General features: G+C 39.1%; 1 protein-coding gene across 8 annotated transcripts in view; it reads left to right on the top strand.

The window, feature by feature from the left end:
• INPP4B (inositol polyphosphate-4-phosphatase type II B) overlaps positions 1 to 20,310 on the top strand; it is a 315,266-nt gene that overhangs the window by 247,444 nt on the left and 47,512 nt on the right. For 7 of the 8 annotated variants that reach the window (XM_042051970.1, XM_042051973.1, XM_042051965.1 and 4 more), the window contains 4 exons: positions 3,547 to 3,691; positions 14,044 to 14,216; positions 15,723 to 15,846; positions 16,762 to 16,879. In XM_042051970.1, coding sequence (XP_041907904.1) covers positions 3,547 to 3,691; positions 14,044 to 14,216; positions 15,723 to 15,846; positions 16,762 to 16,879 — 560 coding nt within the window. The remainder of the gene's footprint in view (positions 1 to 3,546; positions 3,692 to 14,043; positions 14,217 to 15,722; positions 15,847 to 16,761; positions 16,880 to 20,310) is intronic. The other variant, XM_042051968.1, reaches the window with a different exon arrangement.

Genomic DNA, 20,310 nt, shown 5'->3' on the forward strand with positions numbered 1-20,310 from the left:
GGGGCCGAGAGCTGGGAAAAACCAAGGTGCTTTTCTCCTCTCTTGCTGCTGCAGAAAGCAGCAATCTCTGTGTCCTTGGAGCACAAACTGCTTTGAAAAGTTCATCTGGCTTTTTCTTTTTCCTTCTCTCGCACCCAGTTTTAAAGGCACAGAAAGGCACAGGAATCATGTCTGGGCATAGAGCGGCAATAGGGGATACACTTCATAAAGTCACCCCAAGACAGGCTGAAAGACTGATGTGTGTGTGATCTATTTCATTCCATGTGCCACAGCACAAGAGGGTGTTAACCATGCAGATTATTTAAGATATTTGCTTTATCTGTGAACAGAGCTCAAAAGGACCTTAAGGAAATATCTGAATATCCACTCACAGGAAGGAGACGCAGCATCCTCTGAGCACTGGGAAGTGCAGATGCTGTGTCATACCTGGCACAAGTAAAGCACACAACTGCAGTGGTGTATATGGAGGGACAAGAAATGAGTGAGGAGTTCTGTGGTGAATTCAGAAAGGCTGAGAATCTTTTAAAAACAAAGAGACAGCCCCTGGAACTCCACTTGCTGGCAGTGTTTAGAAGCAAGACATCCAGTTAGGTGCAGTGACAGAATCTTACAGATTTCCACCTTCCCTGCCACTGCCTTGACTTTTGTACTTAAAAAAGCAGCAATGAGAAGGAGACAGAGATCTTGTTTCTCTCATTCTTTCATACCACAAACTTACCATCCACATTGCTCCAGCAACTAATGAGAAACCTGCGATCTGGGGAAAAATATCCTGCTTAGGAAACAAGGGTACTTCAGTGTATGAAGAAATAATTCTTCTGATCCTTCACTTCACACAGAGGGTTTACAAGAATGCTTACTTAAGAGGCTGCATGGACTGTGTTTTGTCCTGTAACCTGGCACATGCTGTAAAATGATCACTTGTGAGGTTGTTCTTAGGCAAATTGAAAATAGACTGCTTAAGGAGATGAAAGGTTGGTGGAAAGTGTGCTAGGCTACAGGAAAATATTCTGGAAATAGTAAAGGATGACAATATGAAATGGATTAATTTCTTCTCCTGGAGAATCATAGAAAGCCACTTGACTTTTTTGCTGATTGGAAACTGCATTTTTACTTGAAAATTGTTCTGCGAAACTACAGAATTTCAACAGCCTTCTTAGAAAAATGTGACTGCCTTTGGTGCAGAGAGAAGAACATCTCAATGAATGATACATACCTCTACTTTTTCTATCTGCTTACAATCCCAGGAACCTCCTGTGTGGAGAAAAAGAGCTGTGAGACAGGCCCTTGCTCCCTCTCACTTGCTCATATGTGAAAAAGCCAGATACATGATAATAAGAGTGAACTTTCTGTCAATAGATGTTTATGAATTTTGCTTCTAAACCCCCAGGGAATGTTTGTGTGAATATTTCATAGACATAATCTCAATGCTGGGTTAATAGTTGGTTTGAAAAGAGAAAAGTACTCTTTCCAAAGTGAAACAGAGGTTCATATTTGTGTTGCTTGTGCAATAACTCCAAATACTCATTAAGAGCTTAATGCTTTTTGTGTTAGGATTAAACTCCCCCAGCAGACAGAGAAAAGGGAAATTACATTGCTGCAGCCACGCTAAGCAACTTGAGTTGCATGTTCTGCAGCAACTTCAGTGATTGGAAGCTCTGAAGCTCCCTGATACTCTCTGGTAAAGCTTGCTGATATTTGGGGCCAGAATTTTTACTATTTGCAGTATTTCACTGCTCTTCATAGAATCCGTCTCCCCAAAATTACACTTGTGGGTGGTAAAAATCAGTAGTTTCACACATATTCTAAATGTTTTTCAGGATTGCTTGAGGTGCATGTAGGAGGACACTTTTGAAGGAATATATACCTGTCCTCTGTCTTTTGACTTTTAATTGTATCTAAGCATGTGAATATCAGATACTCATATGTGTCTAATGGCTTCATGTATGTTTCATGTATACTGGTGCAGGTATTTCTACATGTTGCATTGTACATGCAGCACTTAAAATATTGTGGATTAAATGCAGTTTTTCTTGGGTGTGACCAACTTCTTGCCTCTTGTAAATCAACAGTATCTTTTTCATAGTATGGTTAAAGCATGGGTTTATCTAGGGAGAAAATGAAACCATCATTTCTACGTTGACCTATAAACTAGATGCTCACTTGTCCTTAACGCAGCCCACAAGAATGCTCCAGGAATCAGGTTTGGGGAGCTGGAGGAGAGGATCTCTGTTGTACAGGTTGGGCAAGTCTGTGCTTCTGTCTGCAGGCCCACATGATGTCTCTTAGGTCAGGATGCCACTTGTCACAGGTTGTGTCCTCAGGAGGAGGGAACAGGGAAAGATCAGATCCCTCTAGTGAGAATAAGGGCTTAAGCCTGGCATATAGTTGAAAAGTAACATTAGATTTAAATGTTTGCCATAGCAGTAGTTCTAGCTTTGCCTTCACACAAAATCCAAGTGTTGCCATTTATATGGAACTATGGTATTTCTCTGAGTTTTCAATTTTCTTTAACCTTCTCTCTTGTTATTTTTGCAACTTCTTTTTTGTGCCATAATGCTTCTGGCACTGTAAAGTGCAAAACAAAGTAGTGATGTTATTATCCCATTTTTAACCCTCAAGCAAACTCTGGTTGCTCTGCATTATTTTCAGAATGACTCAGCATTAAAACATGTACATGGGGGGGTTTTCTGTGGGTTTGTTATGTTTGGTTTTAGTCTGACTGTGTGTCTTATGTACATCCTCGTTTCTTGTATGGCTTGGTTTTTTTCTTCTTATTCAGTGGCACAAAAGTAGGTGCAAGAGCTTTGAATTCTGCAGCATCCAGCACCTGAAGGACCCTCCCTGTATCTCAGTTCCATAACAGCTCTATCTTACACTCCACATTATTTCTTTTGTTCTCTGCTCACACAGAATTTTTTCTGTCACTCTATTACTTCTGTAATTCTCTTATTTATTGTAAACTCAGTTAAGTGTGATGGTTGCAGTTTATGTGAGAGGTAAGGAACAAAATTGAAATTGTGTTACCTAATAAACATGCCGTGACAGCAAATTTCTCATTCTAGTCCTTAAATTTTACATTTGCTTCAGCAGAGTAACCGATGTGATAAAATACAGGATATGTTAAATTTTCAAGAAGAGGTTGTTAAGTACTATGACAAAACTGGCAGTCCCACACAAAGTTTGATTTGGCAAGGCTTTGAGTATGTCTACACTCTTAAGGTATCATTTAAATAGACAAACTGCTCAGCTCCTTGCTATTAGACCTGAAACTTTGCCTGCATTTTCATGTAGAGTTTGAAGCACGTGTTCTCCAGTGTCTAAAACGCGTAAGAGTTTGGGTTCATTTACACTGTAAGAAAAAACTCCGTGAAAAGGGCTTAGGTTGGTAATAGGCTGAAGGATGAGAGAAACAGTCATATGCTGACACCTAATATTTCTAGTAATTTGCACATCTGTCTCCACTTTAAGGTGTTAATAAGTTAATATTGTCTCTCTTTTTTTTTCTTCTTCAGTAACATGCAGTGATAATTCTGCTCTTTTCAGGACAGGGTGTGGGCCAATGTGGCAAAGAGTTTGAACTGCCTTATTGCCATGGTGGACAGACTGCTTGAAAAAGATGACATCAGCAACATTAAAGAGGGTGAAAATGAGCCTTCAGCAGCAGATTCCAAGGTGTTGCATACAGGTGGTAAGCAACCCCCCAGATGTTTTTTTTTAAATCATTGCCTAGAGTAAATGAAAATTTAAACAGCTACAGAAAAGTCATCTAGAGAAGATTCCATAGTATCTTTGATGAGAGTGCTAATAGCAAGGTTTTCCACCCTTGTAGGGAGGTTATTTATCAAAGTACAGCATTATTGTGTGCTCAGACTGCTTGACATGCTCAGTTGTTTGTGCTACAGTGTAAACCTTTTTAAACCACAATGTTTTCTTTTTGAAGGCTGATGAAATTTAATTTACTTTAGATTTTACTTGCATGTAAACTTGCATCTCCTTTGAGGGAAAAAAAATTGGATTCTCTTACCCCACAGAAAACTTCTAAGGAAAGGTGAACATTCTGTATCAGTGTCATTCTCCTGCAAACCCTTCCACTTCTCTGAGGGGATATACTGATTTTTATTTTCTGATTTGATATAATTCATGCTTACCTGGATATACCTGTCAGCCTGTGTCAAAAGGCAAAGTAGAATAATTCCATGAGATGATGTAAAGAAAATTTTGTCCATGGCAGGTCCTTGTCACCAAATCTTCTGATCTTCTCCTATGGCTTATTCATGTTTGCATTATTGATGCATAGATTAGATCGGCTTAATAAGTGTGATGAGACTTTCTAGTCTGAAAGTGTGTTGCAACAAATGATACAGATCCTTAGTGATAGTGGTGGTAGTCCTAATATAAGGAAATCAGAGCCAACCTTTGTGTCACTCTTCAGTTAATTAAAGAACTCCCCATACAAAACAACAAACCAAGACAACTACTTTATTTTATGGAGCTTTGTATAGTTTGGACTGTTTTTTTTTTTTTAAATTATGCATTTTATACTGTATCTTCCTTTACATGTTCTCCACAGAATTTAATTACATCATTTTATATCAAGAGTTTTAAAGTTATTAGTACTCACTTGTAATTTCTTTCTTACATAATAAGAATTAAAATTACTTTTTTAACTGTGTGCCATTTGTGAAGTACTGGTGAGTTCTGGGAGATTCTAGTTGTAGTGTTGATTTTTTAATGCAGCTGTAGCATCTGCATTTTTACCAGTATGAGAGAGTCCTTGTTTTCAGTGCCAGATGTGTTGGATTTGATTTTGTATGAATAATCCAGAGAACAGCTTATTCCTTATCTGTTTGGTTCTCTAAGTTTCTGTCTACCAGGCATGTAATGTTAGAGAGGTAGATGATATCATCTCTGTTCTCTAGTGAAGGCTTGCAGGTGAAAAGTATCAACACAGCTTTCTGCATTTTTCCTGCTTTCCTCAGAGAAGGTAAAAATATTTAACAGTCAGGTAGGTGTAGTTTTGAACTTGAAAGAATCCTCAGATGGTGAACCCAAGCATATTCATTGTGATTAAAAGAGAAAAATTGAATATTGTTCTTGTTCCTAACTCCCTTCTCTTCCCTGTGGTGCTAACAAGCTTTCCTGCTATTATTAGAAGTCCAGTATCTCTTGTAGAAATGTTTTGCAGGCAAAGTGGTAGTAGTACACTTTCACCCAAACTTTCCCCCAGGTGACTGCAGTGCATTTGTGTGTGTATGCGTAGACATACATGTCAGGGGTTTTATCTGTATCTCATAGCCATGGAACAAAAGTTCAGATTTCCAGACCTCCTTCCTCTATCTGAAAGAAAAGGTACGATTTAGGATTATTATTTTGGAATGCTTTCTGACATGCCTAGAGACATGAATTTTTACATAATTTCCTTCACTCTCTTCAACCCCCTGAACATGTCCTCTGTTATTCTGTATACGCCATTATATGGATTTAACCCGTCCACTTGAGTCTTTAATTCGAGTGTGCTCATAGCTTTGATTCAGGCTCACACCCTACACAGGCAAATGGAATATTGGTTAGAGCTTTCAGGTCACAAGCCAAAAAAAAAAAGGAAAGTTACATCATTTTAAGTACTATAATAAGCAGCCATCAAGTAGAATGAAAGGTAGCTCTTGCTAAGCAATAATGATAGTTGTAATGGTTAGAAAATTATAGATGAGTTTCACCCAGCTGAGAAGTTGTCTTCTGGAGCTGGTGGGCCAAGGACACAAAAAATATCAAGCTGCTGTGGTGCTGGAATAAATTCTTCTCTTTTTCCTTCATTTCAGGGCCTCCCCTATTTCTCTTGAAACAGTAGAGGTGCCCTTCAGTGAGAGCAGAGTCAGTGCTTTTGTTGAGCTGTCCTGAAAGTTCTGTAACACTCCATCACCTGAGAACTGCAGAGATTTGTGGGGCAGCCTGCTGAGTTTTCATGTTCTTTTTGAGGAAGACATCATTTGTGGAATACCTTGGACAGCTTATAGGACTTTCAAGGTCATATAGAAATGGAGAAGTTTTAAAATTGCTTTCTTTTATAGGACTAACTTTAAAGATGGAGCTTTCTGAAGAGCTATCCAGGTGTGTGCCAAAGTTGGTTCCCTAATAATTTTCAAAACCATTGCCTTTGGGGCCAGAATTTTTCATGCTTGACTTCTCTATGAGAGTGTGGGTTTAGATGTTTTTCTCTGCATCTCCCTCTCTGAAACTTAACATGAAACCCTAAGGGTGCACTGTGAAGTACCTACACAGACACTGAGATTCTAAGTTTATGGTTATAAATTTGGCCTTAATTCTGCTTCATTTTACACTTGAAGCCTGGTTGTGAGTTCACAGCATTTTCCTAGATATAAAATCACGCTGTGTATACATGCATAGATAAATTTCTAAAATTACAGACTTTTGTGCTACTTAAAATTCACAAACATGACATAAATTAAAAGCTTGCCAAATCTTGCTATTATGTATTATATATTTATATATTTGAGCATATTTGAGCATAATGTATTTCATTAATGCTGCAAATGTATGATTGATGCTTGAGTCAGAAACAGCTTTAGTGCTGGAGTGGATCCTCAGAAAAACTGGGCTGCTTTTGTAAGAAAAAAGAATACAGAGTTTTGAACAAAATATCGATAAATATGCCTTAAAGTATGGGATGAAATTTTTGCTTATTTAGTGAACCTGACTGGTTTTTTTGTAGCATATAGCAATGAAAAACATTTCAAAGAATGCACACGTGTTCATTTTAGATGATAGAAAATGTTATGACAATAATTTGATGCAATAGCATCTTCATATAAATATAGATATTGTTATAACATATATTCAGAATTTCCTAAAGTAGGTTTATATTTGCAGTCTCAGTGTTGACATTGTGTGATCTCTTTCTTTTTTTTCCAAACATGTTTATATTTATTGTTTGAAATCTTTGTAATTGGAAATATTGGAGCACTTTTTTCCCTGTACTCTGCCTTTCAATGTGAATTATACCCTCCTTAACCTTAACTTTTCATGCAGTCTGACCTTTGAGTGTATTCTAAAGACTGAATTTGAGTTACAGTTACCAAGGTAACATGCTATGGTTTCATCAGTTGCAGTATTATGAATCCTCTGCAGGATAAATCAGGAAGAGTAGAAGGATTTTTAAGGAGAGGGGTTTTTTTTTGTTGTTCTTTTAACTCTTAGTCTGGTTTGCCTTGGAGAAATATGTGACAACATTAAATTCTTTTTATTTTTGCCTTTTCACTTTCCATGAGAGTTGGAACGTGAAAGCCTGTCCTGCAGCATTAGAGGTGCCAGTGAAACACAGCAGTTTGTTCTTGTGCTTACACAGCCCCTGACAGATCTCTGTGTTTGGCTGCTGAAAGTGGCTGTTGTTTCCATCTGCTCCTTGTACCATCCCATCAGAGCTCCCACCCAGCTATTCCTCCACTGGCGCTGGGTGAGAACTCCCTAATTTGATACATACAGGATCCACCACATTATCTCAAACAATTTGAGTTGCCAGTGTGATTGCACCTGGATTTTGCCTTTAAGTGAATTATGGAATCATTAGCTCTGTGAATTGGCCACTGATACCTTCAGCATAGGTAGCGAAGAGCACTTGGGGAATGTTGCCACATTTCCTAGATGGAATTAGAGGAAACCTCTGTTCATACCCACATTGCTGTAGACATATGTGGGTTGATTTTTCTTGTATTATCTGATACCTGTTGGGGACTAAATAAGTCTAGATTCAAACTTTCTGACTTTCAGTGCCCTGGGGATGGGCACTGCATCCTTTCAGTGCATTCCTTCCAATGCAATGCTGTTAGAAATGGGAAGTAAAGCCATGTTCTAGTTTTAATTGCATCTTCAGAAAAGCTTTTCTTATAAACTATCATTTAGTCAGGAAGATGAAAAATATTCCTGTGGTCTCTGTCTCCTTGAGTAGCAGACATAATTTATTTAGAGCAATCACATCTGAAAAGCTTTCTCTTCCCTTCCTCTTCCTCAAATTTTTCTTCCCTTTTCTCTTAAGCTTGTCTTCGCATCAATTTTACTTATGCCTTTTTTTTTTTTCCTTCTCCCTTTCACTTCTGTGTCATCCTTTTCTTTTTAATAGGATCCTTACCTGGGCTGAATGTAGCCCAGCAATACAAGACAAGCCCTTCAGCAGTACCTTCTCTAAGTACTTTGGCTATAAACAGAAGCTGAAAAATTGTGTAAGGGAAAGAAAGACTATTTAACTGAATCAATAAACTAAAACAAGGTATCAGAATACTTAGTTGCACAGCATTCACAGAGCAAGATTTATCCATTACGCCTATGTTTAAAGTATATTAGATTTTCTTAGCTTTGTCTTTTATTGCCTTTGTCTTCTTTTTCTGTTTTCACAGTGACCAAACCTGCTGAGATACTTGTGCATGTATGATTAGATGGTTTCAGGTTTCACTATTAATCCATGTGACAGTGTAGAAAATCTTGGATGATTGCAATGGAATAATAAATCCCAAGAATTCAAAATCATTCTTCTGGAATAAACCGCTACTTTCTAAAGTGCAGGAATAGCAGGAAAGCTTATTCAGGTTTTTGTTGTTCCTGTGAGAACTGCTACAGCATTATGAGTACAAAGCCTCATCCTTTCTCAAAGAGCTTAGCCCTCATGCTGGAGTTAAACTGAACTCCAAGAGCTGGGTAGCAAGATGAAGAAGTAAGGCACTGACCTTTTTATGGTGCAAAGTTGAATATGTGAACTCTTCGAAGTCAGTCTTTTCAAACCTCCCTGTAAAAGTGATTAACTCAAGTGAAAGGTTGCCTCTTGGGTATCTGCTGTTACATTTATATGTCACATTTATACTTATATATGTTACACTTACATTTATATGTCTGTAGTGCCCTCATTTGCTTTAAGAGTATGACATTATGCGTTCTTCCGCTTTTTATTTCAGGTTTAGTTTTACCTTCACACCATTTAAGTTTTGAAGTGACTTAAAGCCATTAATGGATTTTAAATGGCACAAACAGCAATGACAAAATTGGCTTTTTTCTCTGTTGCTAGGGCAAAAGGAGATAGGAGTGCTATGCTGAAGCATCAGTGCTTTTCAGTTTTAGTTACCAGCATATTTTAATAAGCACTTCAGTGGGCCTGACTTTGAAAAGAGCAGGAGCTTGCTTTTCTGCCAAACTTTATAAAATTTAACATGTGGTTTGACATATTGCAGCTTCGATATGAGCATGCAGAACTGATTAGCTGGGTGCTAAGCAGGTCATTTGCCTGTGCAGGCCTGTTGATCACAGGAACATGGGACTGAAGGGCATTTTCCAGTAACTAAAGGGCAAATCCTGACACAGACTGAACTGCCACAACTCTCTTAGCAATGGACATGGAATATTTACTCAGTGCTTTGCTGAACATACACTTTTGTTTTAATCTCATTTTAACTGCATAGCGGTGATACTATCTTTTTAATTTCATATTTCCATTCTTTATTTTAATATGTTTAGTTTTTATGCCTTGTTTTAGTTTCCATTGGCTGACTAGCATAATTTTTGTATTGAGTTTCTTTTCTTCATCAGGAGGGTCTGACAGTTCTTTTGGATGCTAACTATTCCAAACTGACAGGCTGCCCATGTCATTTTAGCAACCTGACAGTCATCCCAGAGTCTCCTTTTTGCTTCTCTTCTTGCTCCTAATGTGTTTTTTTTTAGCTGTTTACTCATTCAGTTAATTCTTCATCCTTTTTCAAAGGATTTTCCAGTGTGTTGTGGATACAAATCTTGTGATTTTAATTTAAAAGAAAGTTGAGATCTGAAGAGTCAATGTGTGTGAGTCCGTGAATGTGTTAAACACAAAAGCAGTAATTTGTACTATTCCTTTCCTGAAGTGATTCTACAAAGGTGTTCTGAAAGGTATTATATTCTAAAATGTATACAAAGTCCTTCTACAAAGTCACTCTAAGAGAACTCCTTTAGACACATCAGCAGTAGTTCAAAAGCAAGCAGCAGTGTCAGGTGTCAACAGAGTTGTGGTAGGTTAGGTCCAGATACTATAAATCTGAATTTAGACAAGGATTTTAAAGCTCCTTTTACAAATAATATCTATTTATTAATTGTATTAGTATCACATATTTATGCCTTGCATACAAGACAATATTTTTTTTCCAAAATCTACTGAATTTACTTCTAAGCTTCAAAGTACAATTTTTGTTTGTTTCACAAACTTCAGTTTCACAGTGCTTCTCAGTTTCAAGGAACAACTTACAAGCTACAGCACTTACGTATAAGCAGGTGTTACTGATGGATTTTTGGACCTTTGTGCGTTGTTAATGAATGATCCTCATTAATATTCCTGCTGGAGTATTTGCAGCAGGACATCCTGCATAACAAGTGACACAGTGCAGTTTTAACAGAGCAAAGATTGAGAGAGCAAAAAATTTCTTTTTTTCCTAGAGTTGGCTTTTCTAATATCTCAGTCTCTGATATACCTCTTATTCTGATTTAAAATAAAGGATAAGCATGAGAATATACTTGTCCATTCACAAACATTCTTTTTTTTCAAGAAACAATGCAATCCCTCTCAGATTTGCCAACTAGCTCCACCTTCTGGGGACTGGACATCCTTATTAACCGAGACGGAGAAATTTCAGTGTGAGCAAGGAGTAGAAGATTGTTTTGGAAAACTTAATCACACAAAGGTTGCCTTCTTTACTAGTGACATGTCCAACTCTATTTATATTCTATAATAATTTATCTTTTTTCAGTTGCTAGAGCAACGTTTTCTACAAACTTACAATTTTTATTGTTTACCGAAAAGCCAAATACATATGTAAGCAAGGCTCTGTATTCTTTGGGACATTAAGTACTCAGTAGGATTTATTTTTAATAAATTTAGTGTGAACGTTCTTTAATGAAAAAAATGGCCTTGAGAATTTAAAATCTTTGAATTCCTTTTAATGCAACTATTACAGACAAAAATTACTTACATTAGTAAGTTAGTATTCCAAACATGTAGTCTCCCCCCAAAAAAATGTAGTGAGAAAATTATCTTGAAGCTGCCACAAGGTATGTGCAAAATAATTTGTAAGATCATAATAGAAGGTGGTTATCAGTTGTTTACTGCCAGCTGGGAAGACTGCATGGAGGAGAATCCACTTACATTTGTTCTGGGTCTGGTATTATTCAGTATTTTTATTACTGACTTGCCTTATGAAATATGGATGATGCTTATAAAATTTGCAGACGCTTAAAGCTGGGAGAGGCTTTAAGCACTATGGGAGCAGGAGTAGAGTGGATTCTGATGAAATGGAGCACTGAAATATTAGGATGCAGTTCAGTAAGGACAAATACAAAGTTACGTTCCTGAAGAAACAGAAATCCACAGTGCAGATGGACTGGTTAAGTGGCAGCTCAGTAAAAACAGATCTAAATAATATGTGACCTGTGGCTAGTATGTGACCCCCTCTATTCATAAAATTACAGAATGGTTTGGGTTGGAAGGGACCTAAAAGACCATCTCATTCCAACCCATCTGCCATGAGCAGGGACACCTTCCACTAGACTAGGTTGCTGAGAGCCCCATCCACCCTGGCCTTGAACACTTCCAGGGATGGGGCATCCACAGCTGCTCTGGGCAACCTGTGGCAGTCCCTCATCACCCTCACAGTGAAGAATTTTGTCCTAATATCTCACCTAAACCTACTCTTTTTCAGTTTGAATCCATTCCCCCTTGTCCTGTCCCTACATGCTCTTCCTTTATGAAAAAGGCTGTTAGAAATGCTCCTTAGCCCTATCCACGTAACCTGAAATTCTAATAGCAGGTTGAAGAAGTGTGGTTAGTTTTAGAAATTCTGCTTTTTCTTTTGCCCTGGCTGTCAGAGTATTTGCCACATTTTTGGCTGTGTCTGTATCCAGCTCTGCTTTCCCATGGAAGGGGAACAGATGTCTGTTTGCTGTATCTTCAAGTCTACTTTAAAATGGCCAAGTATAATCTTTTCCATTATTTGCTCAAGTCAGAAGCAGCCATCAAGCTCTATTCTTACCACGTACAGGCCCTGCTTGTTGGTTCAGTGTGCATTTTATCTTTTGAGCTTATTTTGCTGCAGTTGCTTTTGCTGGCATATGTTTATTGATTAAATTAATAAATGACTGTAATTTGACTTGAAAGGAGAGTTTAGATTGTCTGGTCTGTCTACTCTGACTTCCAGTACGTCACACCCTTTTGTCTACCTTATTTATAAATTCCTCTGTGTTTTGCAGCAGCCTCTGGTTGTTCTTTTGGTTTTATTCTCTAGAATAAACACCCCTGTTAGTCCTTGTTATTTTCTCCTCATGAAAGAGGAAAATCAAGTTGCTGCTTGGCCTTTTTCATCAGTTTAAGGAGATTAAATCTTGGTAGCTCTGCTCTGCAAGCTCTCAATTTTTCCAGCAGTCTCTTTAAAACGTGTACACCAGACCTTGGCACGTGGTGTGTCATCACTCTGTTAGTCAATGGCATGTATAAAATTACCTCTTTTTGCTGGAGCTTGTACCTGGGGCTGGCTTATGATCTGTTTTGTCAGGATGACACTCACTTCAGAACTACTGTTTTCCAGGGAAAGCTTCCTTGGTCTGTATTACTCATGTTTAATTACGTATGACTGTGTTAAAACACATGTTGTCTGACCACAAAGACAACAAAGGAACTCAGGTTGTTCTCTGTTCCTGCTCTGTCCTTGTTCCCCCTTTCCTGCTCTGTACTTTTTGTAGTTTCTCCCAGCTTTCAAAGTTCTCTCCAGTCTTCTTGGCTACAGTTTTATTAATTTACGTGTTTTTCTGGAGCTCAGCCAAATTGATTGGCAACAGGCAGCTGTGTCTTCCTGCCTAAAGAACTTCCTCAGTATTAATGAGTTTTCACTGGCCTGACTCACAATGATACCTGAAACAACATGCTGCTGTCTTGCACCCAATTACAACATTTTAATTATCATTGATTCTTAATTACACTAATCTACAGAAAATGTAAGCCAATGATGGACTGTATTAAGTCAGTTGCATTCCCAACTTTTATATAGAGTCTTCTAGAGTGCTGATTTCTCTCATTTTAAACTATACAATGAAACTGAAATGTAGATTTTGAAGGAGAGGGATTTATTTGTTTGTTTTTATTATTTGCTTGACTTAGGGGGTAGGCAAAGCCATATGCAAGTACAGTGCAGGTCTGATTTTATTAAATCCTGTAAAATTCAAGAACAGCTTGGATAACTGGGCAAGTTTGTATAAGCTGTTCTGATTTTCCTCCACTCCTGTAATGTATTAATCCCATTTTTCAAGCATTCCACTAGTTTGGTTTTTTCTGATATTCCTAGCATGTATTTTAACAGAGCAAAACATGTTTCAAATTAGTTCTAAATCTCTCTGATAGAAGTAGCTAAAAAAATGAGTTCAATAACTCTAAATATTGGAAGAGAACAATACAGAGAGAAGCTAAAAAAAAAAATAGGAATACAATCTGAAGCTTATTATCTTTTCAGCTTGTACATTAAGCAGGTAATACCCTTCCAGATACCTATTTGTTATTCTGTTTTGCCCTCCAGCACCTATTTTTCTTAAATATAGGGTTATTCTCCCTGGGTTTGGGTTTTTGATGCTACTTCATTTCTTATGTAGCCAGTTGTAAGTCCTGGAAAGAACAGGAGACCTTCATCTCCACTGTATTTATCTTGTGCTAAATGATTCTATGTGTTTGCCTGTATGCTCTGTTTGTGACACTTAAATACAAGTTTTACAGAGATGTTAGGACTGTTAAAAAAGGCCATTGTTTCATGGTGCAGTTGGATTCAGGCCAGGGATTTAATCCCAGTCCCAGTGGTAAGATGGAGTCCTACTCATAAGCATGTTCTCCAGTGGCATTTCTGATCCTGCAATGGTGTGGGCAGGGTCATTTTAAAGGGTAGGGTGATCCACACAATTGCTGCAGCTGTCCTTCCTCGTGGAAAAGGATTTTTCACTGCAAGTTTTCCACTTTGGAATGGATGACCTGTCTTGTTCTAGGTGACTGGTATGAACAGCTGTACCCGCTGGTGATTACCCTGAAGGACTGCATGGGAGAGGTGGTGACAAGGGCCAAGCAATCCATGGCGTTTGTCCTGCTCCAGGAACTTGCCTGTGGTTTGCCCCAGTGTTTGATGCTGACCCTAAGAAGAGACATCGTCTTTAGCCAAGCAGTAGGTTGTCTTGTGTCACTTACTTCCTTCTGTTGCTGTAATTATAAGCATACTGTTCATGCCAGTGTTTGTGGTTTTCTTTTTTGTTGGTTTTTTTTTCCTTTTTCCAATTTGACACAACTTTTTCATTTATTCTCCATGATATTAACCTAAATATTTTATAATGTGATAGGAAAATAAATAGTAAACAGAAGTCCATAGTACTTTTATCACTGAGTCAGAGAAGAAGGTCTGCAGGGGACTGGAAAAGTTGCCTAATTTTACCTTTGCACAAAGAAAGCTCCAGAAATCTTTTTTTACACTTCATAGGTTATATAGTTCTCAAGTCTAGCTTTGATTATGTCTTGCTGATATTCAAAATCACAGAATCACAGAATAGGTAGGGTTGGAAGGGACCTCTGGAGATCATCCAGTCCAACCCCCCTGCCAAGGCAAAGACACCCACAGCAGGTGACACAGGAACACACCCAGGTGGGGTTGGAATGTATCCAGAGAGGGAGACTCCACAATCTCCTTGGTCAGCCTATTCCAGTGCTCTGCCATCCTCAGTGAGAGAAGTTCTTCCTCACATTGAGGTGGAACATCTTGTGTTTTAGTTTATGGCCTTTGCTCCTTGTCCTGTCACTGGGCATCACTGAAAAGAGTCTGGCACCATCCTCTGGGCACCCACCTTTGTGATACTTATGTGCATTAATGAGATCCCCTTCAGTCTTCTCCAGACTGAACAAGCCCAGCTCCCGCAGTCCCTCCACATACGAGAAATGATCCAGACCCCTCATCACCTTTGTGTCCCTCCTAAGGACCCTCTCCAGTAGCTCCTTGTCTTTCTTGTCCTAATAAGCCCAGAATTGAACACAGCACTCCAGATGTGGCCTCACTAGGCACTGGCTAGACAGCATCCAGGCTAGGGATTGTTTTTTCTCCTGGTGACCTTGGAAATAGAGAGCAGATAATTTTTTTCAGTTTGTAACAGTATTTTAAGTGTTTGAAGACTATTAGCATGTCTCTCCTCAGAACTGTCTTCCCTTGGTAAATAACTGAAGCTCTTTACATCTTCTCCTGTCGATCATGTATTTCAGAAAGATTTTTCTCTAAATATTTTATTTAATTTCTCCCATAAGTTATGTGTTGCAACTTCCAAGGAGATTCAGTTGCATTAGATGTTGAACCACTTTCAAATCCATCATAATTCACAGTCTTATGTGTTTAAAGCCTGACAAGTGAGGTTCTGGTCTGATTTATGTCAGTAAATAACACACAATGCCACAAAACAAATTACTCTTATCTAATATAAATTAAGGGAATATTTCACTACTTTATATACCAAAAAAAAGCATCAATAATATACTATTGTGAAATCATGTATATAGTCACTAAACAGAAATATCTATGCTGTTTTCTCAAATATCTAGATGTTACCTCTGTTGTGTATAACGATAGCAAGCCTCATTTTAACTATTTGTTGTGTAACAGTACACCTCTTAATTGCATGTGTCTTAATTATAGCTCGCTGGATTGGTCTGTGGATTCATAATCAAATTGCACACAGGTTTACATGATCAAGGATTTTTACAACAGCTTCATACTGTTGGATTGCTCGTGCAATATGAAGGACTCCTTAGTACATATAGTAAGTATTGTTCTTGGACAAAGTTCCTTCTGTCCCCAGCCCTGAAGTTTAGCCAGAAAGTCCTTATTTTAACCTATGCTCTGCTTCCAGTAATTTGGCTTGTTGAATCAAATATTATCCTTACGAGACAGTAGACTTGCACATAATAGCACAGCTGAAGTCATTGACACTGTGTTGTCAATTCTGCAGCAAAAATGATTCATCTATTTTATTCTGAGTTCCTCTGAGAACATGACCTGCTAATTGTTTCATGCAGACCTGACCCAAAATACCAGGTTTATAAAGCTGATACTGCCTGTATCAGCCTCAACCCTGATCACCAGTGCTGATAATGTGAGGATAGCCTGAAAACTGTTTAATTCCTAGTTTGTTACCGATACCATTATTTGATAGGTATTAAAAAGGACATTTGGAGGGACAAGTTGCCTTATGTTTCAAACTTTGAGCTAGATCTATTGGCATCATTCCCCAAATCAGAGATTGTGATCAAAGTAAAGGAATTTAGCATTTGTACAGCTCTTTAATGCAGTTGCTCACTTGGAGATTGCTGTCTTCTCCCTTTTGCATGATGCTCATTGTTGTTATTCTCAAAACCTTTGTCCTCCATCAGCAGGACAGCCTTTTAAACACTTTCAGAATAGAAAAAAAAAAGGCTTTTCTGAGGTTATTCTATGCCTATATAGAGCAAGCTGATTTTCAGAGTTGCCTAATACTCATAGTTACCATTTAGGCCACAGAATTGTCAGCAGTTCTAGAAATCAGTCTGGTTTTATGTAGGTTACTTTAATGTGGATTTAGGACTGTGATTTTTAGATGCACAAACTGGAAAATATAATCCTTGTATTGCTTTACTATAACCTATCCAGTGACTGATCTGCCAACTCTGTTAATAAACTCTTTAATCTTTTCATGTAGGTGAAGAAGCAGGGATGCTGGAGGACATGGCTGTGGGCATTTCAGATTTGCAGAAAGTAATGTTTAAAGTCATTGAAGCCAAATCAGAAGATTTTTTGCCTATTATAACTGGAAGGCGGTAAGAACTTTGTTTCCTGGAGCCCAGGAAACAAAGCTGCAGTTTTAATCTGTAGCCCATGAAACCCAACTAATGGTTTTCTTGTTGCTGAATTCTATTTTATGGAAAGTGCAGCAGTTTTACTTTTCAGAAGGTGAGGTAGTAGGGATTTTAAAGGCTAGTAAGCTCTGGGTTACTCTCCTGATTAAAAGCTAAAAGTTCCAGTTACTAATACGAATGTGTTGCGCAGAGCTGCTGGTGCAGTATTCATACACAGATACTGAATCCTAGACAGGTGGCAAGGTCATTATTTATAAATGTTGCCTCTAACTGAGAAACTTTGGTTTCGAATGTCCGGAATTTGTATTTCAGTGTGACAAATGAAATTGCAATTCCAAGAGCCTTGATTGTTTTAAAGGTGGAAACCAAAAAACTCAGATGCCAAAACATATTGGTCAAGTTTAAAAAAAGGAAGACTTTCTTAGCGGCTGAAAATCGCACAGGACATACACAACCTTAGAAATCCTAGCACAAAGTCACTTATACTTTATGAATCTCACATAAGTACTGCTGAATATCAGAACATAAACTGCAATACTCCACTAATTTTGGCTATTTGAGGGTTAACAAGATTGGAATGGATTTTTCATCATTATTATTATTCTAGTCTGAAGCTCCAAATGTTTTTACTTTTGCAGAAATCACTTCCTTAATAGTATCATTATTCTTAAGATGACTGTAAATTAAATTCAGCTAGAAGCAGCAACTTTTTGAAAATATGTTTCCTCTGAAGGGGGCTTTCACCACTGATTTACTTAATTATTCTGGATGATTCACTCTCATTGTATGGGCCTTCCAAGAAAGGACAGAAGTAAATAGCAGGAAGGCTGGAGTATGATAGGCAACACATTGGGAATAATTAGGAATAATTAGGATGTGTGGATAAAACAGAAGAAATACATCCTTTGTAAATCACAGCAGCCAAAAATCCTGAAATAGCCAGCATCTACATTTACTGGCTTGCTGCCATTACTGTGGTACACTGAACTGTCACACCAGGAGGTCCTGGATTTGAAGGAGATCTGAGCTTTCAGCTGCTGTACTGTACTTACTGGCAGGTATTCACTGGATGGGATTGGAATCAGAAAAAAATAAAATCTATAAGGCTTATGTGGAGGAGTCCCATTCCTCTTAGAGCTGTGATGAGACTGCTCCTATCAGACAGCATTGGAAGTCAACCATAAAAAGAGAAGATAGTGAAAAACCTAGTTATTTTCTAATAATTGTTTAACAAACCCTCAATTTTTAGATCAGTTTGGTTGTTACATGGTGTGGCTCGATAAATGAGACTAAAAGACCGTAGAAATGCAAGACAGAAAATCAAGCTACAAATTCTTATCTTGAAGAGTCAGCATTTTCACTTGTAATTGTTTTTTCTAGGGAAGTACTTACGCCTGAGATTCTGTGTGCACAAACAAATCAATCCAAAGTGTGTGGCACTGTCTAGCACTGACCTGCTGGTGTGGGTGGCTGACACCGGCCACCCAGGGGAGGTGAAGTTCTGTTCAAGAACTCACGTTCTTTTATTAGAGGCCAAAATATGCACTTTTTGAACATTCTTTACAAAATCACAGAATATTTTGAGTTGGAAGGGTCCCACAAGCATCATCAAGTCCAACTCCTGGCCCTGCACAGGACACCCCAAGAATCACACCCAGTGCCTGAGAGCTTTGCTCGAACACTTCTTGAACTCTGTCAGGCTTGGTGCTGTGACACTTCCCTGGGGAGCCTGTTCAACCTGCTCAACTGCTTTGGGTGAAGAACCTTGTCCTGATATCCAACCTAAACCTCCCCTGACAGAATTTCATGCAATTCCCTTGGGTCCTGTCACTGGTCACCACAGAGAAGATTTCAGTGCCTGCTCCTCTGCTTCCCCTTGTGATGAAGTTAAAACTGCAATGAGGTCTCCCCTCAATCTTCTCCAGGCTGGACAGACCAAGTGACCTCAGCCACTCCTCACACACCTTTCCCTCAAGCCCCTTCACCACCCTCGTGGCCCTCCTTTGGACCCTCTCCAATGGCTTAATGTCTTTTTTATATTGTGGCACCCAAAACTGCTCCCAGCACTGGAGGTGAGGCCGCCCCAGTGCAGAGCAGAGCGGGACAATCCCCTCTCTTGCCCAGCTGTCGATGCTGTGCCTGATGCCCCCAGGACACAGCTGGCCCTCTTGGCTGCCAGGGCACCGCTGATTCACATTCAACTTTCCATCAGCCAGGACCCCCAGGTCCCTTTGCACAGTGCTGCTCTCCAGCCTCTCATTCCCCAGTATGTCTGTACATCCCGGGTTGCCCCATCCCAGGTGCAGAATCTGGCCCTTCACTTGTTAAACTTCCTGCAATTGATGATTGCTCATCTCTCTAATTTGTTGAGGTCTCTCTGCAAGGCTTCTCTGCCCTTGAGGGAGTTGACAATTCCTCCCAATTTACTGTCATCAGCAAACTTACTTAGTATTCCTTTGAGTTCTGCATCCAGGTCATTAATGAAGATGTTGAAGAGCACAGGACCAAGGATGGAGCCCTGCAGAACCCCACTAGTCACTGGACACCAGCCTGATGTCACCCCATTCCCTATAACCCTTTCTGCCCGACCCGTAAGCCAGTTGCTCACCCATCACATAACACAGTTATCTAGCTGTGTGCTGGACATTTTGTCCCAAAGAATACTGTGAGAGACTGTATCAAAAGAATGGCGCAAGTCCATAAAGGTTATGTCTACTGGCTTTCCTAGATCAACTAGGTGGGTTTATTTGATAGAATGCAGCTCTGAAAGCTGACCATATCCTGAGCTGCATCACAAGCAGTGTGGCCAGCAGATCAAGGGAGATGGTTTTCCCTCTCTATTCTACTCTCATGAGACCCCACCTGCAGTACTGCAGCGTGCAGCTCTGGGACCCCACATAAGGACATCAACCTATTGGAGTCCAGAGGACTTAATGAAGATGATCAGAGGGCTGGAGCATTTCTCATGTGGAGACAGACTGAGAGACTTGGGGTTGTTCAGCTTGGAGAAAACAAGGCTCCAGGGAGACCTTACAGTATCTTCCAGTACCTAATGGGGCTACAAGAGAGCCGGAGAGGGACTTTTTTACAAGGCCATGGAGAGATAGGAAAGGGGGAATGGATTCAAACTAAAAGAGGGCAGGTTTAGATTAGATGTTAGGAGAAAATTCTTTGCTGTGAGGGTGGTGAGGGACTCAGACAGGTTGCACTATGAAGTTATTGATGCCCCATCCTTGGAACTGCTCATGGCCAGGTTGGATGGAGCTCTGAGCAATCTGGTCTAATGAAAGGTGTCCCTGCCCACAGTAGAGGAGTTGAAACAAGATGATCTTTAATGTCCCTTCCGGCCCAAACCGTTGTGCACATTAATTCTGAGGTATCAGTCACTGACA

The sequence above is a fragment of the Corvus kubaryi genome, unplaced genomic scaffold (genome assembly GCF_017639235.1).
Source record: "Corvus kubaryi isolate FWS band 111438036 unplaced genomic scaffold, C.kubaryi_AGA036_p1.0 77, whole genome shotgun sequence".
Classification (NCBI taxonomy): domain Eukaryota; kingdom Metazoa; phylum Chordata; class Aves; order Passeriformes; family Corvidae; genus Corvus; species Corvus kubaryi.